Source organism: Pseudorasbora parva, chromosome 14 (assembly GCF_024679245.1).
Source record: "Pseudorasbora parva isolate DD20220531a chromosome 14, ASM2467924v1, whole genome shotgun sequence".
Lineage (NCBI taxonomy): Eukaryota > Metazoa > Chordata > Actinopteri > Cypriniformes > Gobionidae > Pseudorasbora > Pseudorasbora parva.
In genome coordinates, this window is record NC_090185.1 from 5,650,984 (window position 1) to 5,671,072 (window position 20,089).

General features: G+C 39.0%; 2 protein-coding genes and 1 long non-coding RNA gene across 5 annotated transcripts in view; 1 reads left to right on the top strand and 2 right to left on the bottom strand.

The window, feature by feature from the left end:
- Nucleotides 1–20,089, bottom strand: part of LOC137039953 (uncharacterized) — a 65,866-nt gene that overhangs the window by 26,966 nt on the left and 18,811 nt on the right. The window lies entirely within an intron of this gene.
- LOC137039950 (uncharacterized) overlaps nt 1–20,089 on the bottom strand; it is a 36,321-nt gene that overhangs the window by 10,272 nt on the left and 5,960 nt on the right. The window contains exons 4-6 of one of the 3 annotated variants that reach the window (XM_067415311.1): nt 19,098–19,403; nt 16,490–16,600; nt 16,302–16,373 (exon numbers count right to left, since the gene is read on the bottom strand). The exons of 1 other annotated variant lie outside the window; for it this stretch is intronic. In XM_067415311.1, the coding sequence (XP_067271412.1) occupies nt 16,336–16,373; nt 16,490–16,600; nt 19,098–19,403 (455 nt within the window). In that variant the 3' untranslated portion in view covers nt 16,302–16,335. Of the gene's footprint in view, nt 1–14,800; nt 16,374–16,489; nt 16,601–19,097; nt 19,404–20,089 lie in introns of those variants that run through there. One more of the 3 variants, XM_067415310.1, reaches the window with a different exon arrangement.
- LOC137039954 (uncharacterized) lies at nt 2,241–3,749 on the top strand. Its single transcript, XR_010897788.1, has 3 exons — nt 2,241–2,365; nt 2,971–3,008; nt 3,680–3,749. It is a non-coding gene; the product is annotated as an uncharacterized lncRNA (long non-coding RNA).

The window sequence follows — 20,089 nt, forward strand, 5'->3', positions numbered from 1 at the left end:
ATTGTCAGTAAATAAAATACACCTGTTTTTACTCAAAAACACCCAGAAAAATATAATAAATGGCTATAACTTGCTGAGGGATTGTTACATGTAGACAAAACAAAGAAAAGTAGAGGCAAGCCAGGCGCCCCAAAAATGTCTTTAAGGGTTAAACATCATACACATTTTGAAATCTTGCTACTTACAAAGCAGTACGTGGTTTAAAGTCTGTGGTGAATGCTTAGATTTCGGGTAGCACACCAAACGCATACAGCTGATGATATATATGGCCTACAATGAACGTTGCAAACACATTGTTCCTCAACAAGGAACCACAAGAAGACCTATTATTTGAGCATTATTCTCAAGCCCTTCATTTTTTTTTGAAAACAAACTCCTACCACATGGCCCTTTTCACTATCTCCTCTTCTTCTTCATATAGGATTCCGGTAGTGTAGACACTACTGAGTGCATTACTGCCCTCCACAGGTCAAAGTTTGAACTAGATTCTTACATACAATCCTGTGTCATGCAGGAATTGTAGAACTTCCTCGGAGATCAGTTTATATGTGTCACTGTGTCCAAACAAATTAAAAACAGAAAAGGCCTCAACTCCAAGTCCTGCCAATTTATCAAATAATACCTTTCTCTCTGCCCTATATTGTCTACATTCCAGGAAAACATGTGTTACTGTCAGAAGAGTCCCATATTCACACAAGCCAGAGACATGCTTTCCTACAACACACAAAGAATAATTTAACCCACAGTGCCCCAACCCAGTCTGCACAGTTTAACTGAGTCCCTACGGAAAAGAGCATTACATAAAAGAAAATTCCTAACATTTCACTAGTTCACACTTACATCAAATTAAATAGAGTAAAGATTATGTGTATTTGGTGTGCTGTCCGGGGGAGGGCTCTGGGCTCGAAATTTGGCCCGAACCCAGAGTTAGGTTAAATTATCTGAGCGTGCTCCACTTGTGTTTAGTTGGGTTTAATTATCTGCACGTGCTTCTCCCGAAATTTTGTTAATAAAAAATTCACATAGATGTATAGAAAAAGTCTCTCTCTGCCATTCTTTTATTAAACCCTCTTTAATTCTTTCTCTCAGTTCCACTCTTCCCATTGATACATGAACATCTATTTCTCTTCCTAACCTCTCCTTTGCTAGCCTGACAAGCCAGACCCACATCAAGATGTTTGGTCTGGAAACTCACCATTGACAGCTCAATCCGAGGGGCGGGATAAATGGTTGTTTTTCAATCTCCCTCTGCACACGATTGGATAGCACTACAAACAACTACCCAGCAAACACAAAACGTTTTTACAACGTTCCACAACGTTGTATTCTGGTTGCAATTAGGTAATGTTGTAGTACAACGTTTTAAAGACGTTTTAAAAACGTTTTTTAAAATAGAAAAATAATGTAACCAAAATAAAACGTTTTAAAAACGTTGTGAAAATACCAACCTGGGACGTTTTCTTTAAGTAGTCAAAAAAACGTAAATATCACGTTTGTTTACTACGAAAACAAAACTAGACCAAACTACAACTTTTGGGAGACGTTTTATTCAGGTGTTAAAATAACGTTATCTGCACGTTGGAAAAAAAACGTTTTAAAAACGTTGTGAAAATACCAACCTGGGACGTTTTCTTTAAGTAGTCAAAAAAACGTAAATATCACGTTTGTCTACTACGAAAACTAAACTAGACCAAACTACAACCTTTGGTAGACGTTTTATCCAGGTGTTAAAATAACGTGATCTGAACGTTGGAATAAAACGTTTTAAAAACGTCATGGTAGTACCAAAATACAACCATATGCCAAACCTCCAACGGTAGGCTACGTTCTGTTTGTGAAAAATATACACAGAATATAAACAGAACGTGACAGTAACATTTTAACATCAACGATTCAGTGACTGATGGAGTAACAGATGAGGCTGATGCAGAGCTGAGCATTCTATATCAATGTTGTGAATATACTTTAAGGTGCTCATTTAACTGATAGAATAGCTATATTAGAGTATTATATTATATTATATTATATTATATTATATTATATTATATTATATTATATTATATTATATTATACAAGCTTTCATTCTCATTCCATTTAAAGTTTTACGTAGGCATAGGCTGCAGTTTCCACTTAAACGGTGGCCTACTTAACTATCGGGATATTATACTTCAGTGTAAAAAATATGTATTCATGTAAACGCAACACTGCACAAATTACACATGACGTGTTTAACGTGCGTGCGTGTTGAACATTCGAGTCGCTTTTAAACAAACTGGAGCGGATGGAATTACCATGGAAACGGGGCAGCTCGTCTGACAACAAGCAGCAAAGCTCCGTCTGTCACTGTTGTTTTCACTAATTTCAGGTAAGTTTAGTCCCTAATATTACACATATAATACATACAACTGTTCTTGACACTTTCTAACACGCTTCTGTTGAATATTTACTGTAAAGAAATGGTTTAGTGTCTTCGGAAAAAGTCCGTTAGCGTCTTAACCGTTAGGCTAATTGAGAGGTAACGTTAGGCTAACTATAGCCCTGAGCTCTTATTTATGAAAGTTGGGCTTTTAATTCCATATTATGTGTAGATAAGAGGTTTTGTTAATGTTTTGCTGGCTATTTGTCAATGGTTGAATGAAAGGAACGTTAATTTAAGTATTTAACCAAACAGTTTGCACTTTACGTGACTCGGTGACGTCACTCACATGCGCTATTTCAAACATGTTTGATCTTTCATAGTAAACAAGTATTGACCACGTATATAACCATGCATCTGTAAAACCTAAACGTAAATTCTGGTATCTTACGATATTATATATTGTATATATCCTGTATATTAATCTTTTTTTTTTTTTTTTGCTGCATTTTCACCTATGCACTAGTTTATTTATTTCTAATAAACCTACCTGAGTGACATTGTATAGTTTACCACTTATTGTTGGCTCTGTGACAAATTGTTTATGTTCCTAGATTGTGATGGCTGTCCAGCACTATGAACCATCTGACTTGTAAGTAAAACATACATACATACATACATGCATACATACATACATACAACCATACATACATTCCTGTGTGTATATGTTGATCATTCTAGCAAATTAAATGGTTAAATGTTCATTAATTAACTCTGAGATCAACTTTGCAGATGCAGTTCATGTGTGCGTATAGGGAGACAGTAGATACTGAAATCATCACGAGTGTCTGGCGTGCTTCGGTTTAAGTAGTAGTAGTTATTTACATACTATAGACATGGCAGAACAAAGACTTCAGATTTCAGTTCCAGTCTTTTTGAGCTTTAATATTCAGACACTAGTCTGTATCAATATCTGATTCATTGTAGAGCCCTTATTTTGATTTATACATAAAGAATATTTCCAAATTCTGTAACGTTCTGCTTAATACAGTAAATTCCATTTGTGACTGGATTCTGTGATTTCATCCATGTTTGGCTCTACGTGGTATTTGCAGTATTAAAGAGAGGTAGTTTTGAGAGTGAATTATTGTTGTGTTATAAATTTGTTACCATTAGTATAAGAAGGGTAAGACTAAAAGACTAAATTTCAGTCCGGCAGAATTTTCTGCACACTTCACCACCGAGGCCAGATGAGCATTGTGAATGTACGAACCTCACATTATATTTATAACAATCCTTGTTGATGTTTGAATTGTATTTCAGGGCAGTTTGTGAAGACGGATAAACAAGAGATGTTGTGAAAACCAGGACAGATGTCGGTTCCAGATCCACCTTCCAGACCAGACTTCTGTCTCATATGGATTGCTGTCTAATGGTGTATTATATGTTCTCTGCAGAATTAGGTGCATGCAGATATTACTCAGGAACACGACTAAACTTTGTTTGCTATAATACATCTATTTAGTGTACCAATGTGAAACAGACTAAAACACTTGACTGTTTCTCAAAATCAGGTATGCCAATATTATAAAATATTATTTATTGAACAATAATAGAGACAGAGTGTATTTAGGCCACGCCCACACCGGTAAAAAACACATAACTAAGTTTTTATAAGCTGTCGACCCCAAAAAACAAGCGTTTAAGGACAAAAGTGGATACAGGCAATAAGACGTGAAGCTTCAGCAAGAAGAATGGGTAAATTTTGGGATCCTGACACTCCATATGCCTACGTGTGTGTGTAGTAAACCTTTTGTTAAATATCCAAATGTCAGTTTTATATATTATATATTATATTTCCTGTCGCTGATTACTTTCCCCTCCAGTGTGTGTAGTTCTCAGTGTAATATAGCATGACGCGCTCTGTCTCAAGTGCCTGTATCCACTTTAGTCTTTAAACACTCGTTGTTTTTTTGGGGTCAACAGCTTATAAAAACTTCTGGGTTTTGTTCCTGGGGTTTTTAGCTTGTTTAATGTACACCAGGTACAATAGAAAAAATAGATTGCAGTAAAATAACATATGCAATAACATAATCTGTAATTAGTTAAAATGAGAATTTACATTTTATAGATTAATCTCTTTTGTTATAACATCTGTGCACTGAATTTTTATGGATTTTTCTCTACATTTTTTTGTTCATGTTCTTATTTAAATTCCCAGTCATTGCATAATTTGCATGTGCTGTACTTTATTTGTACCATTTTGTTTTATTGGCATACCGGTATTTTTATTTATCTGTTTAGAATTTTTTTCTTATTATTAATGAGAGCTTTAATTGTAGTCTTCTACAATTATCTCAAGGATTTCAATTTACATTATCTCTACTAAAAATGAAAAAGCTGTTATCATGTAACTTTTCTGTTGTTGTTCCAAACTTGTATGACTTTGTTAGACATTCGAGTTAATATTTCTTATTCACCATTCACTTTCTTTTGTTCAAAAAAGTGAATAGTGAATAAGGAACATTATGCTTAATATCTCCTGACTTAAGGTTAACATTAACACCTCCCTTTGTGTTTAACAAAGGAAAGTCATACAGATTTAGATTGGAATAATGCAAGGATGAGTAAATGACAGATTTTTCTTTTTTTGTGAACTTACCTCTATCATATTGCTTTTTATATTGTGTGAATAAATACAATGACTGACAAATGTTGTGTGTAGTATAAATTATTAGTACTACATATGTTTATGTAGTTTAATAAAATGGGAAACAAACAGAGGTAAGGCCTACAGGTAAGGTGAAATGTAAAAAGCGTTATTAATAAGCTGAATATTAAGATTGACAGAAATATTATAACGTGATTAGCCTTGACAAATTATACAGAGATCTAAAAAGACCACAATATATTTTTCTTACTGTAGTTATATTGTTTTTATATTAAAGATAACAGTAAAAACAAAAAAACATTTTGATCACAGCATGTGTGAAGTGAAGAACCAGTTTGAATGTGGTACGTTTCTACAACGTTGGAAGGAGATGGACGTGGTAGGTGACAAAAACGTTATAAACACATTTTTGCAATGTTGGAAGGAGAGGATATGGTAAGGTGATAAAAAAACGTTTTAAATATGTTTCTGCAACGTTGCAAGTAGACGCGGTAACGTGATAAAGACGTTTCTGCAACGTTACAAGGAGACGTGGCAACGTGATAAAGACGTTATAAGAACGTTTCTGCAACGTTGTGAAAAAACGTATTTATAACGTGAAAAAAACCCGACATCTGTCGTATTAAATACGTCGGATAAAAACGTTATCGCGACCTTTTCACAACATGAAAAAAACGTTTTTACAACGTTGCTGTGTTTGCTGGGTAGAGCAACATGAAGCAGAGCTCGTTGAAGCTAGTAAACATGTGAAGATTAAACTTTCGCCCATTTCTGGTTGGCAAAACTCCAAACACATTTTCCCTTTTTAAGAATGACTTCAGTGCCGTTCTTTGTTCTTTTCTCAGAGAAAAGCTTAACTCCAAGTCTTCCAGAGTCGCGGTCAAAGCTGATTTGAAAGGCCGCCGTTCGCCAGTTTCTGTGTTTACTAGAAGCACAACTCGGCCGTCATTATGTTAAGACCCGCCCACCGACTCTATACACGATGTGATTGGCCCAACCAGAGTTTGGTTTTTACAGCTCAGAAGTGTATTGAGAGTTGCTAGACGACACTCGCAGCAGATTAGATTTGCTGCCGCTAGGTTGCGTCTAGATTTCTAGGCTACTCCTTTGCAATGTGGTCTGCCTGATCATTCTTCCTCACCCCAGCCTGCCCGGGAACCCAGCAAAAATTTATATGGCAAACAAATCTAATTCTAAAAAATAATAATTACTTTTCACTACCTTTTGCCTATATGAGGTGCTAACCCCCCATCTAAGGCTACCGCCCTCTGGTGATCACGATTAAAATACGATTAATCGTGCAGCCCTAATGTTTGGTCTAAAATGCAACTTCACTCCTGTTTTGCCACAGGACAGCAACAAGTAAATTTTCTGTCATCCTTGCATGACTGTGATATGAAGTATGCAAAGTAACTTATTTTAGCAGCTGTGTGAAAGTGAATAACACTTGGCACAATAACTGGCACAATAGCGGTAGAAACATAGATATCTATGAGTACAATATGCGTCACGTGACTAAACATGCATCACCGTTTTCTAATACCTCCGTCTTCACAGTCCATACTGTGACGCGAAGACAGCGTTTTCAAATTTATCCACTTTGCAGAGGGGTTTCAAAAAATAACCCCTCTGTTTTTAACTAAGAGCAATCTTCAAATAGTGACTCACGCATTCGTAACATCACGACTAGACTACTGTAACTCACTTTACCTTTGTCTATCTCAGTCTTCTCTCTCTCGCCTACAATTAGTGCAAAATGCAGCAGCTAGACTCCTCACTGGGACACGGAAGTATGAGTCGATCACCCCTATTTTAATCAAACTTCATTGGCTACCTGTTAAATTCAGAATTGATTTTAAAATTTTACTTTTTGTGTATAAAGCTCTTAACAATTTGGCCCCTCAATACCTGACTGATCTGCTCTGTCCATACACTCCTTCTCGTACTTTGAGATCCAGCGATCACTGTCTTCTCATCATACCTAGATCCAGGCTTAAAAAACAAGGTGACCGTGCTTTTGCGACTGCAGGCCCAAAACTTTGGAACAGTCTGCCTCTCTATATCAGACTGGCTCCTTCAGTTTCCATCTTTAAATCTTCTTTAAAGACTTTTTTGTTTTCTCTTGCTTTTGATGCTCATTGCCTCTGATATGATTACTGCTTTTTATTTTTTATTTTTTGTTTTATTTTGTTTCTTTTGTCCTGTACTGCTCTGCATTTTATTCTCTCCTATGTACAGCACTTTGGTCAGCCTTGGTTGTTTTTAAATGTGCTTTATAAATAAATATTGTATTGTATTGTATTGTATTGTAACGTTTTGTTGACTTAAAACCACAACCAACTACATATTTGAGTAGTTTAATTTTTAAATGATTTATCATTCCTAATTTTTTTTTTTAAATATGCTTTAGGCCGGAGACACACTGCAAGTGTGGTGTGAGCGTGGCGTTTCTGCTGCGTGTCAGTCGCGGGGCGGCTGCCTGGCATTTTCTCTGTCATTGCACACCAGAAGCGTGTCTGACGCGGCGCTGCTGCTGCTATTAATGTACAGGGATGCCCTATACTTCATGTTAAATATAAATATATTGCCTATTGATACAGCAAAGACAACGTCGGCAGTAGCCTATTGACCAAACATATATATGGTATTGACGGCAAAATAGGCTACAGAATATTTCGTTCTGTATTGACAGGTTTAATATTTCAAAATCGATAATTATGTTGTTTTTTTAGTATTACAATTAGGCGTATATCTGCATTTATGTTAACCTACAGACTTTCAAACATGAAAATGTAATTTTTTTAATATGTATCCGTGTCAAAATGGCATATAAACATTGTTTCCTGTGCTATTTTGCCTAGAAACGCTTCCAACACGCTCGCGTGTCGCGTGAAAAATAGGCGTCTCTTCTATTTGAAGCATGCACGCGTTTTCCACCGGCTCGGACCGAGCGTGCGACGCAGGCAGTATGCAAGCTCTAACCGGTTAACATGGGAGCCGAAATAAAAACGGACACGCCACGCAGCCGAGACGCTCACGGCACGCTTGCAGTGTGTCCTCGGCCTTATGCTCTGAATTATCCATGTTTAGCATAATAATGGAGATGTGCATAGAATCAGTGCTTAGATAAGTGATTTATGTTAATTAGTATTAAGTTAATTTTTATTTCGGGGGGAAACAACATATTTCAACATATTTCACCCTATTTTTTTTGCAGCTTGACGGTTATAATATATCCATTGGAAAATGTGTTGGGTCAGAGCATTTCCAAAACTGCAGCTCTTGTGGGCTGTTCCTGGTCTGCAGTGGTCAGTATCTGTCAAAAGTGCTCCAAGGAAGGAACAGTGGAGAACCGGCCACAGGGTCATGGGCGGCCAAGGCTCATTGATGACCGTGGGGAGCGAAGGCTGGCCCGTGTGGTCCGATCAAACAGACGAGCTACTGGAGCTCAAAGTTCTCAAGAAGTTAATGGTGGTTCTGATAGAAAGGTGCCAGAATACACAGAGCATCAATTTTTATTTTATTTTTTTTGCGACATGGCCCCAGGATGCACTATGGGAAGAAGGCGAGCCGGTGGAGGCAGTGTGATGCTTTGGCCAATGTTCTGCTGGGAAATCTTGGGTCCTCCGTCCATGTGGGTGTTACTTTGACACGCTCCACCTACTTTGTTGCAGACCATGTAAACCCTTTAATGGAAACGGTATTCCCTGGTGGATGTGGCCTCTTTCACTCTTCCACTCTTCCACAAAGCACAAATGGTTTAAGGAGCACAACGAGTTTGAGGTGTTGACTCAGCCTCCAAATTCCTCAGATCTCAATCCAATCGAGCATCTGTGGAATGTGCTGAACAAACAAGTCCTATCCATGGAGGCCCCACCTCACAACTTACAGGACTTAAAGGATCTGCTGCTAAAATATTGGTGCCAGATACCACAGCACACCTCCAGTGATCTAGTGGAGTCCATGCCTCAATGGGTCAGGGCTGTTTTGGCAGAAAAAGGGGGACCAACACAATATTAGGGAGGTCATAATGTTATGCCTGATCGGTGTTAATAATAATGATAAAACATAAATGACACACATAATGCACATTATTTGAGTTGTCTGAACTTGTAAAAACAAACTTCTCAGGTGGACTTGAATGCACCATACGGTTGATTCTGCCTGAACAAAAGTGGTCTATCTGCACAGTGTTGCCCTGAGGCAACAAAATAAAACTTTGCTTTGCTTCATGAAAGGACTGCTCTACCCCCAAACCAAAAGTCACACCCACTTCCGCCCCTCAATTCATTGAACAGACATGTCAGATGATATTATATACAGTATAAACAATTTTAATAAAGGGGTGATGAATTGAGAAATCAACTTTCCCTTGAGCATTTGATATATAAAACTTCATTGTAATATAAGAATATCCTCTAAGTTTCAGAGCTGAAAACTTCCCTGTTATTCAAAGAAACGCTTTTATAGACACCAGGCCCAGCAAACGGTCTTGTGCTTTGTACTGACGTCACTGCGCAACGAAACACGCCTCTACAGCACGTCTAATCCAGTAGCCCCGCACACCGACTCATCTAAGATCGGCTCGTGCTAGCTTGTCAACAACAATAAACATGGCGAGGAAGATAGCAAGATATTGCGCTATTTCTGGTTGTGGAAGAACACAGTCGCTGCATAAGCTTCCTTCTGATCCTAATATTAGGAATGAGTGGTTGAACTTTATTTTTAATGAAGTTCCAGCTGACGTGGGGAAGACATGTTCACTTCAGTTCACTGCGGGATCGTTTGTAAACCAATCTCCGGTCGATGCTGGATTTGGATCCGACAGGAATGGTGCAACACACTTATGTCAGTAAAACGTGTTTTTATATGTGATAGTATTGCATTGTTATAGATCGTTTTGCTTATGTGTACGTGTCTAACAGAGCATAGCTTTAGTACGCTGGACTCAGACACGTATGGGCCATCGCTCGCAAAGCCCGACAGGCCGATCAATCTCAATATATTCGGTTCTTGATCTGCGCTGTTGTCTCTCTCAACTTGACATTTGAAGGGCAGCGCGCGCACGTTTATGTGTATGTGTGTGCGGTTTGCGTTAATGGACTATGTTTAATATAAAAATAATAGTCCAATCAATCGTGGGTGGATGAGAAAGAAATCATTGTGCCCTGTGGTGGTTGCCCCTTTCAAAACAATCTCTCCTCTGCCTCATATGAATTTACAGGGGAGCTTAAGCTCATTAAATATGCAAATCCCCTCCAATCCTAGCCGTGGGCGTTTACTTCCAGTGACACGCCCATCAAAACCCAACGTTTTGGAGAGAGCCTCAAAACCAATGTAGAAAATAGCCTATTACTTACAAGTTATGAAGTTTTTAAATGTAAAAACCACACAAGCATCATTGGTTGACCTCAGACAACAGTATAAAAAAATAAAAAAGCCAGTTCCTGAAACCTTTTAAAAAAAGTTAAAGGGGTGGTGTGAGGTCCAAAAAGGTACTTTGTTGCCTGAGAGCAACACCATGCCATAGAGGGTTAAATATATTAAACATCATTGATTAAAATATAAACTATTCTTTCATTACAGCCAAGCTACATCAAGGATCATAACTGTACATTTTAGGTGTAATTCTGCGGCGGTCCAGCTGGTGTCCTTCATGAGTCTTACTTACTACTTAAGATGCACTTTTAAGTGGATATAATAACTACCACTCGCTGCCTGCATCAAGTTTAAAGCTCTGACTCTTGCTTATGGAGCCACCACAAGCTCAGCACCCGCATTCTTCGTCTGACTCCTACGAGTCTACACCCCCACCAGAAGCCTTCGCTCAGCTAACTTGTGGCTTGTGGTACTATCACAGAGAGGCATGAAATCCCTCTCCAGAATTTTCTCATTCACCGTTCCCAGCTGGTGGAACGATCTTCCGACCTCCATTCGATTGCAGAATCACTGACTTCATTCAAAAGACAGGTAAAAACTCATCTCTTCCATGAGCACTTAACCTTATCATTAAAAAAAAAAACTATCTAAATCTTGTTCCTCTATTTTTCTCTATTCCCCCCTACAGGCCCATGGCATAGGCAGAATAGGCAAATGCTAGGGTTAAATGCTAAATAAGTGATTTTTCCGGTACTTTTTCTGGTACTATTTTATTAATATTCATTCAAAATATTACCATAAACTTAACTAAGTTCCCAGACTCTTCCCGGCCTGCAAAAATTGCACATTTCATGTGTGATTCCTAGTGTTCATACATGAAACTATATCTGTTAACAAACGTCAGAATAACTAATTTTTTCTTTTTTGGTGCCAGTTTAAATTGATCAGCATTCAATGACATTGACTCTCTCGCAAAATAAAAACATTTCATATCCCTCGCCTCCCAAAAGCGGACTATCATTTGCAATCTAGCTTAAATTTAACAAGCGAAAACTCCCAAACCAGGGCTGCGAGAACAAAATGACGTCATTTTGTTCTCGCAGCCCTGGGAGAGAGAACTTTTTTCTCTGTTCTTGCGGAGTATGTTGCAGCCTTTAGAGTAAAGACTGTTCTTTGAGTTATTTCCTGAGTCGTGCGCTTCACTACAGCCACCGTTGCTGACACTAACAGTGAATGTTAATCTTCTCTAACTCATTTAACCAGTAATTTATCACATGATACCAGAACAGAAACAACCAAAGCCACATAAACACATTTAAAACTCACCATCCAGACGCCACAAACACGAACAGAGCAAAACTAATCTGAGAAACATTTTCTTCATCGGTTCACTGAAAAGCCCACGATTGTGACTCTTCAAATGTCTGAAAGATTGATCTGGAACACTGAACTGTGATATTTATCTGGTGGTGTGTGAACCCTCCCCCAACCTCAGTTTCCGTTCACACGTCAATCACCTTTAACATCATGAGAATCAAACAAGCTTTTGTGGATCTTACATGTTTTAAATTAATTCTGAAAACTATGAAAACTAATAGCAGAAGAGTGAAATACTGGATTTGTATTTACTGGTGTGTTATTTAGTGCTGTGAGCTGTCAATCATTTTTGAACTCTGACTCTTATTTGACTCTTGATGGATTCATTTCAGTGTAAAGATGTTTTTATGTTTTTATGAGCTTCTTATAAGCAGAAGAGATAACGAAGAAACGCTTCAGCCACAAACTGCTAACATCCAGCAAATGCTGTTTATCCACTGACAGATCAAACCAGACACACTGATGTCTGAACAGATAAAACAAATGGAAAAAAACATCACATGGGTTCATTTGACTCAAAAAAACAGTAAATTACATTTATGATGTTTATGTATAATGAACATGTATAATGCCCAAAATTAATGTGTGCACATTAATGCAAACATACAGAAGCCTGTAAATGTAATCGCTGTCAACAGAGATGATGACAACTAGACGAGCCCTAGAGACAGACCACCTGTGAAAACCTAGTCGACTAGAAAGCCATTTGCATAGATCCTCAGTAAAGACCACTAGAACCAGACAAGACCTTTACACAGACCTAACAAACTGAAGCAAACAGTTGCTCTTATTGCCAGATTGGCTACAGAGCTCAGTATACACTCTAAGGGCCCTGATGGGACAGAGTTGATGAGGTGCTCGTTCTCTGCAAGTGGAAGAGCTGACAGCATTAACACCTGTGTTCTGACTGCGGAAGAAAGCATTTCTGGCACATAACATTTTCTCGGCCTGAGGACAACTTTACAGTTGTTGGGATCGAACTGACGACTGGAAGGTTGCAGAGCTTGCAGATCTCCAGCTCACTTGACTAACGCTAAAGCAAACAAGAGGTCAGTCTTAAGTGAGAAGGACCAAAGGTCAGTTGACTTGAGCGCCTCAAAGGAAGGTTCCCGATTTGCCCAAATAACCATGGAGAGGTCCTAAGATGGGGCTGAGCACGGGTAGGGAGGATTCAACATCCTGAGAACTGACACAGTTTCGCATTTAGCAAAGTCTTTTGTCAGAGCTAAGCACCAGCTTGAGAACACATAATCCAGCATAAAGGAGCCTTGTGGAAAGAGGCCCTCACTTCAGAGATCATTCTCATAACTTCCTGGGAAAGGCCTGACGGTTCCCGTCAAGAGGCCAAATATACAGGTTTCACAACTCCGGTTGAGGCTACAAAAATCACAATTTTTAAAAACTGAAACATTGGCAAATTGGTGGTTTATAAAGACAACCACCATCCTTTTGTCTGAGCGGATCAGGACATGATGTTCCGGTGGGAACTCCTTGAAGCCCAGAATCACAACATCATTTCTAGGCAGTTAATGTGCCAACTTGCCAACTCAACTTCTGGGCCGAAGGCTATTCTATCGCGCAGAGCCCCCCAGCCCATCTTGGAGGCATCTGTCACAACACTTTTCCACCTGGAAACCGAGCTCAGCATTGCCATGTCCTGGTAAAGAGGGGAGATTTCCAAGGGATCAAGGCTTTACTGCTGCCATGGGTCACCTTGAAAATGTGTCAGCCAGTGCACCAAGCATGAGATGGGACATGACCCTTCAACCACAGATGGAGTGGTTGCATGTGGAGCATGTCTAGCAGAATGAAAGAGGAAGCTGCCACCATGAGACTAAGTAGCTTCTGGAACTTTGTGAGGGGGTGAAGTGATTTAATGCTCCTAATTTGCAAGGCGAGCTCCTGAGACGAAGGACAGCTCAATACAGACATCACAGCCTGACTAACTGCGTTCTGCGGGAACATTCTCCACAGCACCTTTTTCCAACAGAGACTGAACTTAAGGCTCTGAAGACATGATAACTGTCGTGCCTGAGACCAAAGTGTGAATCCCGTTCATTATCCCTAAAATCACATTATCCCCAAAATAAAAAATGTGTGTGTGTGGGCATATGTGCGCCAGTGCTGCTGTTTGCAGTGGTGAAGATCACTTAATCACAGACAAAGACATGATCTTTAAAGGGTGTGACATCAAGTATAGCTTGATATTTTGTATACTGATTCTTAACTGCTTGTTTTTTTATGTTGATGTAAAATTTAACTCAAAACTAAAGAGCTCAGAGAAAACTACAGAGGTTCCTGTGAAAGCGATCACAGGTTTTGCAGATAAGAATGTTTAATTAAAGTAATTAACACTTTTTGTATGATGAAATGTCTCCCAAGTGAAACAGTGTCACATTGTCACACTGCCACATTGGCCACACTCGTGCCTCTCTCACAAAGAAACTCAGAAACTCATTAACTCAAGCGATTAAAATTACCAATTGTGTTTTTTTTTATTTTATTTATAACATAATACAGTTGAACAACATCACACAAGAGTGTTGTTTTTCTGAATAGCCTACCATCACCATTGAAAATGACATGGATTTCATATATCAGTTTTATAAACAATTAATTAACATTAAGTCACTAACATTTTAGATGCAATATTGACTGTTTTTGTTCGATTTTAGCAGTGAAAATAGTTCTAAACAAAGATCACAGCAGAACCATAATGTGTCTCACAACAATGGTGCTACTGAATGATTCAGTGTTTGAATGAATCGGTTGAATCAAAGATTCAAATGACCTGTTCGTAAACAACTGCCTCATTCGTGAATGAATCAGCAGTTTGAACAAATCGACTCAATCACTCACTCATTAAGACGGCCACCTGCCGTTTCATGTTTAAACATTCTTTCCAACATTCCTTATTAGTATATTCAAAAATATTTAAAATAATCTTTTTTTTATCCAGTGTAATGCAATTTATTTTTCAGTGTAAATTATTTAATTTGATTGGTAACAGCCCCATAGCATCGTATTCTAATTAAATTTATAGATACTTTTTTTTTTTTTACTCGGATAGGTGAATGGCAGATTTACTTGTCCGAAGCATGTGAACAGGCTTAATGTCGAGCCCTGTGAGGCAAACAAAAACAACAACAAAATCTGTTAGGTAAAAAATCACTGTGGCAGGTGGATTTTTAAAAGTTAATTTCAAGACCTGGTAGTAATATAACATAGAGAAAAATAAAATTCTCTGTGGGTCAAAATGACCACAACAAAACACTAATAAAGTACACTGTATGGCCAAAAGTATTTGGACAACCCTCCAAATCATAGAATTCAGGTGTTTCAATCACTTCCATGGCCACAGGTGTATAATTCAAGCACTAGGCATGCAGACGCTTCTACAAACATTTGTGAGGGAATGGGTCGCTGCAATAAAACCATTTGTGAAATTTCCTCACAACTAAAAATTCCACGATCAACTGAGTAAGGGTGGTTCTTCTACAGAGGATCAGGCTGCAGTGTTGCCGAATGACTAAAGAAACGTTTCTTGACATGTGACTGAAACCCAAATGTGAGACATTCAAACTGACCAATCAAATAATTACAACTTCCCCCAATGTAAAGGTGTGATACATTTTGGCCTACAGACCTTTCAACATCTCTTTGTCTTTAGGGATTCCAAATGGCCCCTGTGGGAGTTGAAACATTAAAGGAAATATCTGTTAATTTTCAGATATCTTTGCCTACAACGGTTTGCGGTATTATAACAAAGTGGAAGCAATTGGGAAAAACAGCAGCTTAGCCATAAAATGGTAGGCCACGTAAATTGGAGCTGAATCAAAGAGTGGGTTTAGCGCATGCTAAGGCACACAGTTGTTGCCAACTTTCCAAAGAGTTAATTAATAGTCAATAGTTAGATTAGCTTAAGAACAATACATAGAGAGCTTCATGGAATGGGTTTTCATGGCAGAGCAACTCATCCAAGCCTTACATCAACAAAGCTTTTGATGCAGTGATGTAAAGCATGTCACAACTGGACTCCTGAGCAGTGGAGACGTGTTCTATGGTGTGACCAATCACACTTCTCTGTCTGACAATCCGTTTGACGAGTCTGGTTTTGGCGGTTACCAGGAGAACGGCACTTGTGATTGCATTGAGATTATGGTGTGGGTTGTTTTTCAGGCGTTGGGCTTGGCCAGTGAAAGAAACTCTTAATAGTTCAGCATACCAAGACACTTTGGAAATTTTTATGCTCCCAAATTTGTGGGAACAGTTTGGGGATGGCCCCTTCCTGTTCAAAAGAGACTTTGCACTTGTGCACAAAGCATCGGCCCATACAAACATATGAGCGAGTTTGGTGTGGAGGAACTTGACTTGAGTCCTGACCTCAACCCAATAGAACACCTTTGGGATGAATTAGAGCGGAGACTGTGAGCCAGGCCTTCTCGTCCAACATCAGTGCTTGACCTCACAAATGCGCTTCATGAATAGTCAAAAATTCTCATAAACGCATTCTCAAACCTTGTGGATAGCCTTCCCAGAAGAGTTGAAGCAGTTAGAGCTGCAAAGGGTGGGCCGACTCCATATTAAACCCTATGGATTAAGAATAGGATGGCATTAAAGTTCATATACAGTATAATATATTATTATTTGTTATAACACTTTTTACTTGTACTAAATTCAATAGCCGTTTAGAATTTAACACTTGCCTTCTTGATCAGTTTTTCTACATTTCTTGCAGATGCAAAAGATCACTATTGCAGCAACAATCAGCAGAAATCCAGCAGAGACCAGCACTATCAGAGACACAGAGACTGTAACTAGAGAGAGAGAGAGAGAGAGAGAGAGAGAGAGAGACAGAGAGAGAGAGAGAGAGAGAGAGAGAGAGAGAGAGAGATTAGTTTGATCTAGTAATGAGCAAACATCATAGTAGTATTGTGATGTTTTACATTTAAATTAATTTAAAACGTTCTAGTTTATTCCATTCTATTGTGAGTAACAGTAGAACTCACAAACTGCATGTTTTATTATACATTTCTGAGTTATAGAAGATCAACTGAGGAAACTTAAGAGACGAAAGTCAAATGATGGGACTAGAAATGAACATGACGATGTCACAGATTCATCCATCACAGCATCAGCACCAGGTCCTTCAGCTCAACCCACTTGTCACCTGAATAATAAATTGCCACACCTGTCACACCCTCAACAAGCACCACATGAGTACCTAGTTTACTTGCACTCATTGTCCGGTCTCTTTAAATGAACAAACTTAATCACAGGTCTCACTTACATTTGCCTACATTCATCGTCTGCTTCCAAAGACTCGTTATCTTGGACCCACTCTCTTTATTATGCTTGTCATCTACCCTGCAAGGTAAAGAATCCATTAGCTAAGTTCATTTGATCTTCATTCCCGTCAGCCGACCTTCCAGATCTTCACTGACACATTAATAAAGCCCTGTTACTTTTACTTTTGTGTCTCCTCTCCTGTGTTATGACTATAGAATACTGGACCACAAACAACAAAGATCCAAAATGGAACCTAATCATCTGGATTGACTGGTTGAAGCATCAAAAATTCCACTACAGTTCCCCCTTCCACTTAATTCAGCCTCATGGCCTGACCAGTGACGTTCTTTGAAGTGGCGGAGGGTCGCAGCAAATTTGTATTAGTTTTCCCTGCAGTTCAAAATTTAGGCTCAGCGTATCTAAAACAAAAAAGCCAAGATTTAGCCTACGTAAAATCTCCCCTGTCTGGTCACACTCTTCAGTGGGCATACTCCATGTGGTGTCAAAACAACCCACTCACTATCTGAACAGCTTCATCGCAAACATCAACAGAAAACTGGTGTGAGGACTCAAGTGCAGATATGGAGACGTAGACATAACAAAACCCACATGTGCACATAAAGCAGGACAGGTATATGACATCAAGGAACTCTATCACCTCCATCAAGGTGAATCTTCAGTTGATGATGACGCTGTGCAATTCTGCACCCTAGCAGCAGCAAGTGGGTGGAATGAAACAGAATCAATAATTGCTTTCTGTCAAGGCCTTTCCCCAGACTTGAGACTTCAACTCATGATTTATGATAAGACCATGGAACTAGAAAACCACATTCAATTCATTCGAATCGCTCAGCCTGTCAGATGGACTCACCACCACTGCAATCATTTTCCTTCTTACCATCCACTACTCCAGCAGCACCAACTGGTGAACCTATGCAGGTCGACTCCTTCCACCTAACCCAATATGAGCAACAATGATGTATTCATCACAACCTGTGTTTATACTGTGGTTCACTGAATGTTTAGAAGGGCATTCTACCATGATGGTCCCAGATGAGTATTGGGTATTTCAGGACGCTTTCAGTAAACATCTAGCCACTTCAACCTCATCGGCCATGGGACTATGCCACCGAGCTGGTGCTGGATGCCCATCTATGCAAAGGTAGAATCTACCCTCTTTTGAGAGTAAAAGAGGGTAGAGGGAGACGACAGCCATGGATCCCAGAGACAACAGCCATGGATGAGTAATGAGATGTACTCTTCTCCAAGCTGGACCTGCACAAAACTTACAACTTTATTTTTATCCGCAAGGGCGACAAGTGGAAAAAAGCCTTCATCACACCTTCTGGGCACTATGAATACCAGTTTATGCTGTATGGACAAGATAACTCGTCTTCCATCTTCCAAGGCTTCATGAACAAAGTATTCCGAAACATGCTCCAAAGATTTGTCTTTCATCCAACAAAGAGCTGCTACACCCACCTACCATCTCGGTCAAAAGGTCTGGCATTCCACCAGTGACATCACACAACATAAGGCCCAGTTCACTTGCAGATCTTCACCGACACAATAAAGCACTGTTACTTTTACCTTCATGTCTCCTCTCCTGTGTTGTGACAGAGGAAGACCAAGATCATAATAAATTGATAAATTCGAGCATAATGGAAGAGAAATTTAGATTGTTTTGAGTGATTTTGAGCGATGACTGATTCAACTAGAACTCAAGAAATATTATGCCATTTGTTGGTGAGCAAGACGGCTACGAAGTCTATAGACTGTCAACTACATTTGCAAAAGCTGGACAATCCAGAAACAAGACTGAAAGAAGATTGACTCATTCGAAACATGGTGCTGGAGAAGAATCCTGCATGGGCCGTGGATGGAGAGACAAACCAACAATTTTTAAGCAATAAAATGCTGAATATTTGTTGAATCACTAATCATTGAAACAAGCTCCATTCTTTATAATAAAATTAACACTAATATCAGTGCTGACATCAACTAATATCAGCCGTGCTGCCGTACCTGCACATGTGTGACAGAGTTGAGTGATGTCCAGATGTTGAGTCTGGTTGCTGATGGGATTGTTCAGCACACAGCTGTAGGTGTTTTTATCCTGATATTCCACCTCCAGAGGTAGAGAGAGACTGACGCTGAGATCAGACACACTGATGCTGGACAATAAACTGCTTCCTTTGTACCAGGAGAGAGTCACATTACTCACATTCACCACTGATGAACACACCAGAGAACAATTTGATGATGAGGAGGACGATGAGGATGAAGAACATTGTGAATAGTTACTGCTGATGACAGGAACAGGCAGACGAGCTGAAAACATGAGAGAATAAAGAGAAATGAGGATCAATGAAGATATTCATGCAGACGAGGAAGAAATATCGAGAGGAACCAAGACTGATCAAACGTAGGCCATTTAAAAACAATTTAATAGAAAGTTAAACATAAACATAGATGGTATAAATGCAAAATAAATTATCCCTTTAACTGTCACCCCTAGGAGTCAATGAAAAACAAAATTCTTAAAATTTTAACAATTTTTTTCAATCTAAACGATTGGTTTTCTCTTACCACTTGCAAAAGTGCATTCTGTCAAAGTACTACATTTGAAAAAGAACTTAGTTCACAACAAACATGAACATATAAATTTAGTATATTTGGGCATGAAGACTGTAATATATATGTATTACTCACTTTTCATTACCCTTGTAATGAAAAGTGTTATTTCTGCAATAAGTATAATAAAATGCTGGCTAAATGTACACTATATTTCCAAAAGTATTGGGACACCCCTATAAATCATTGATTTCAGCTTTTCAGCTGGCCAGCAGCCATACCACCCTGTAGCCCAAGACTGGTTTCCCACTGAAGCTAAGCAGGGCTGAAAATGGTCAGTACCTGGATGGGAGACCAACTGGGAAAACTAGGTGCTGCTGGTTGAAGTGTTAGTAAGGCCAGCACAGGGCGCTCACCCTGTGGTCTGTGTGGGTCCTAACACC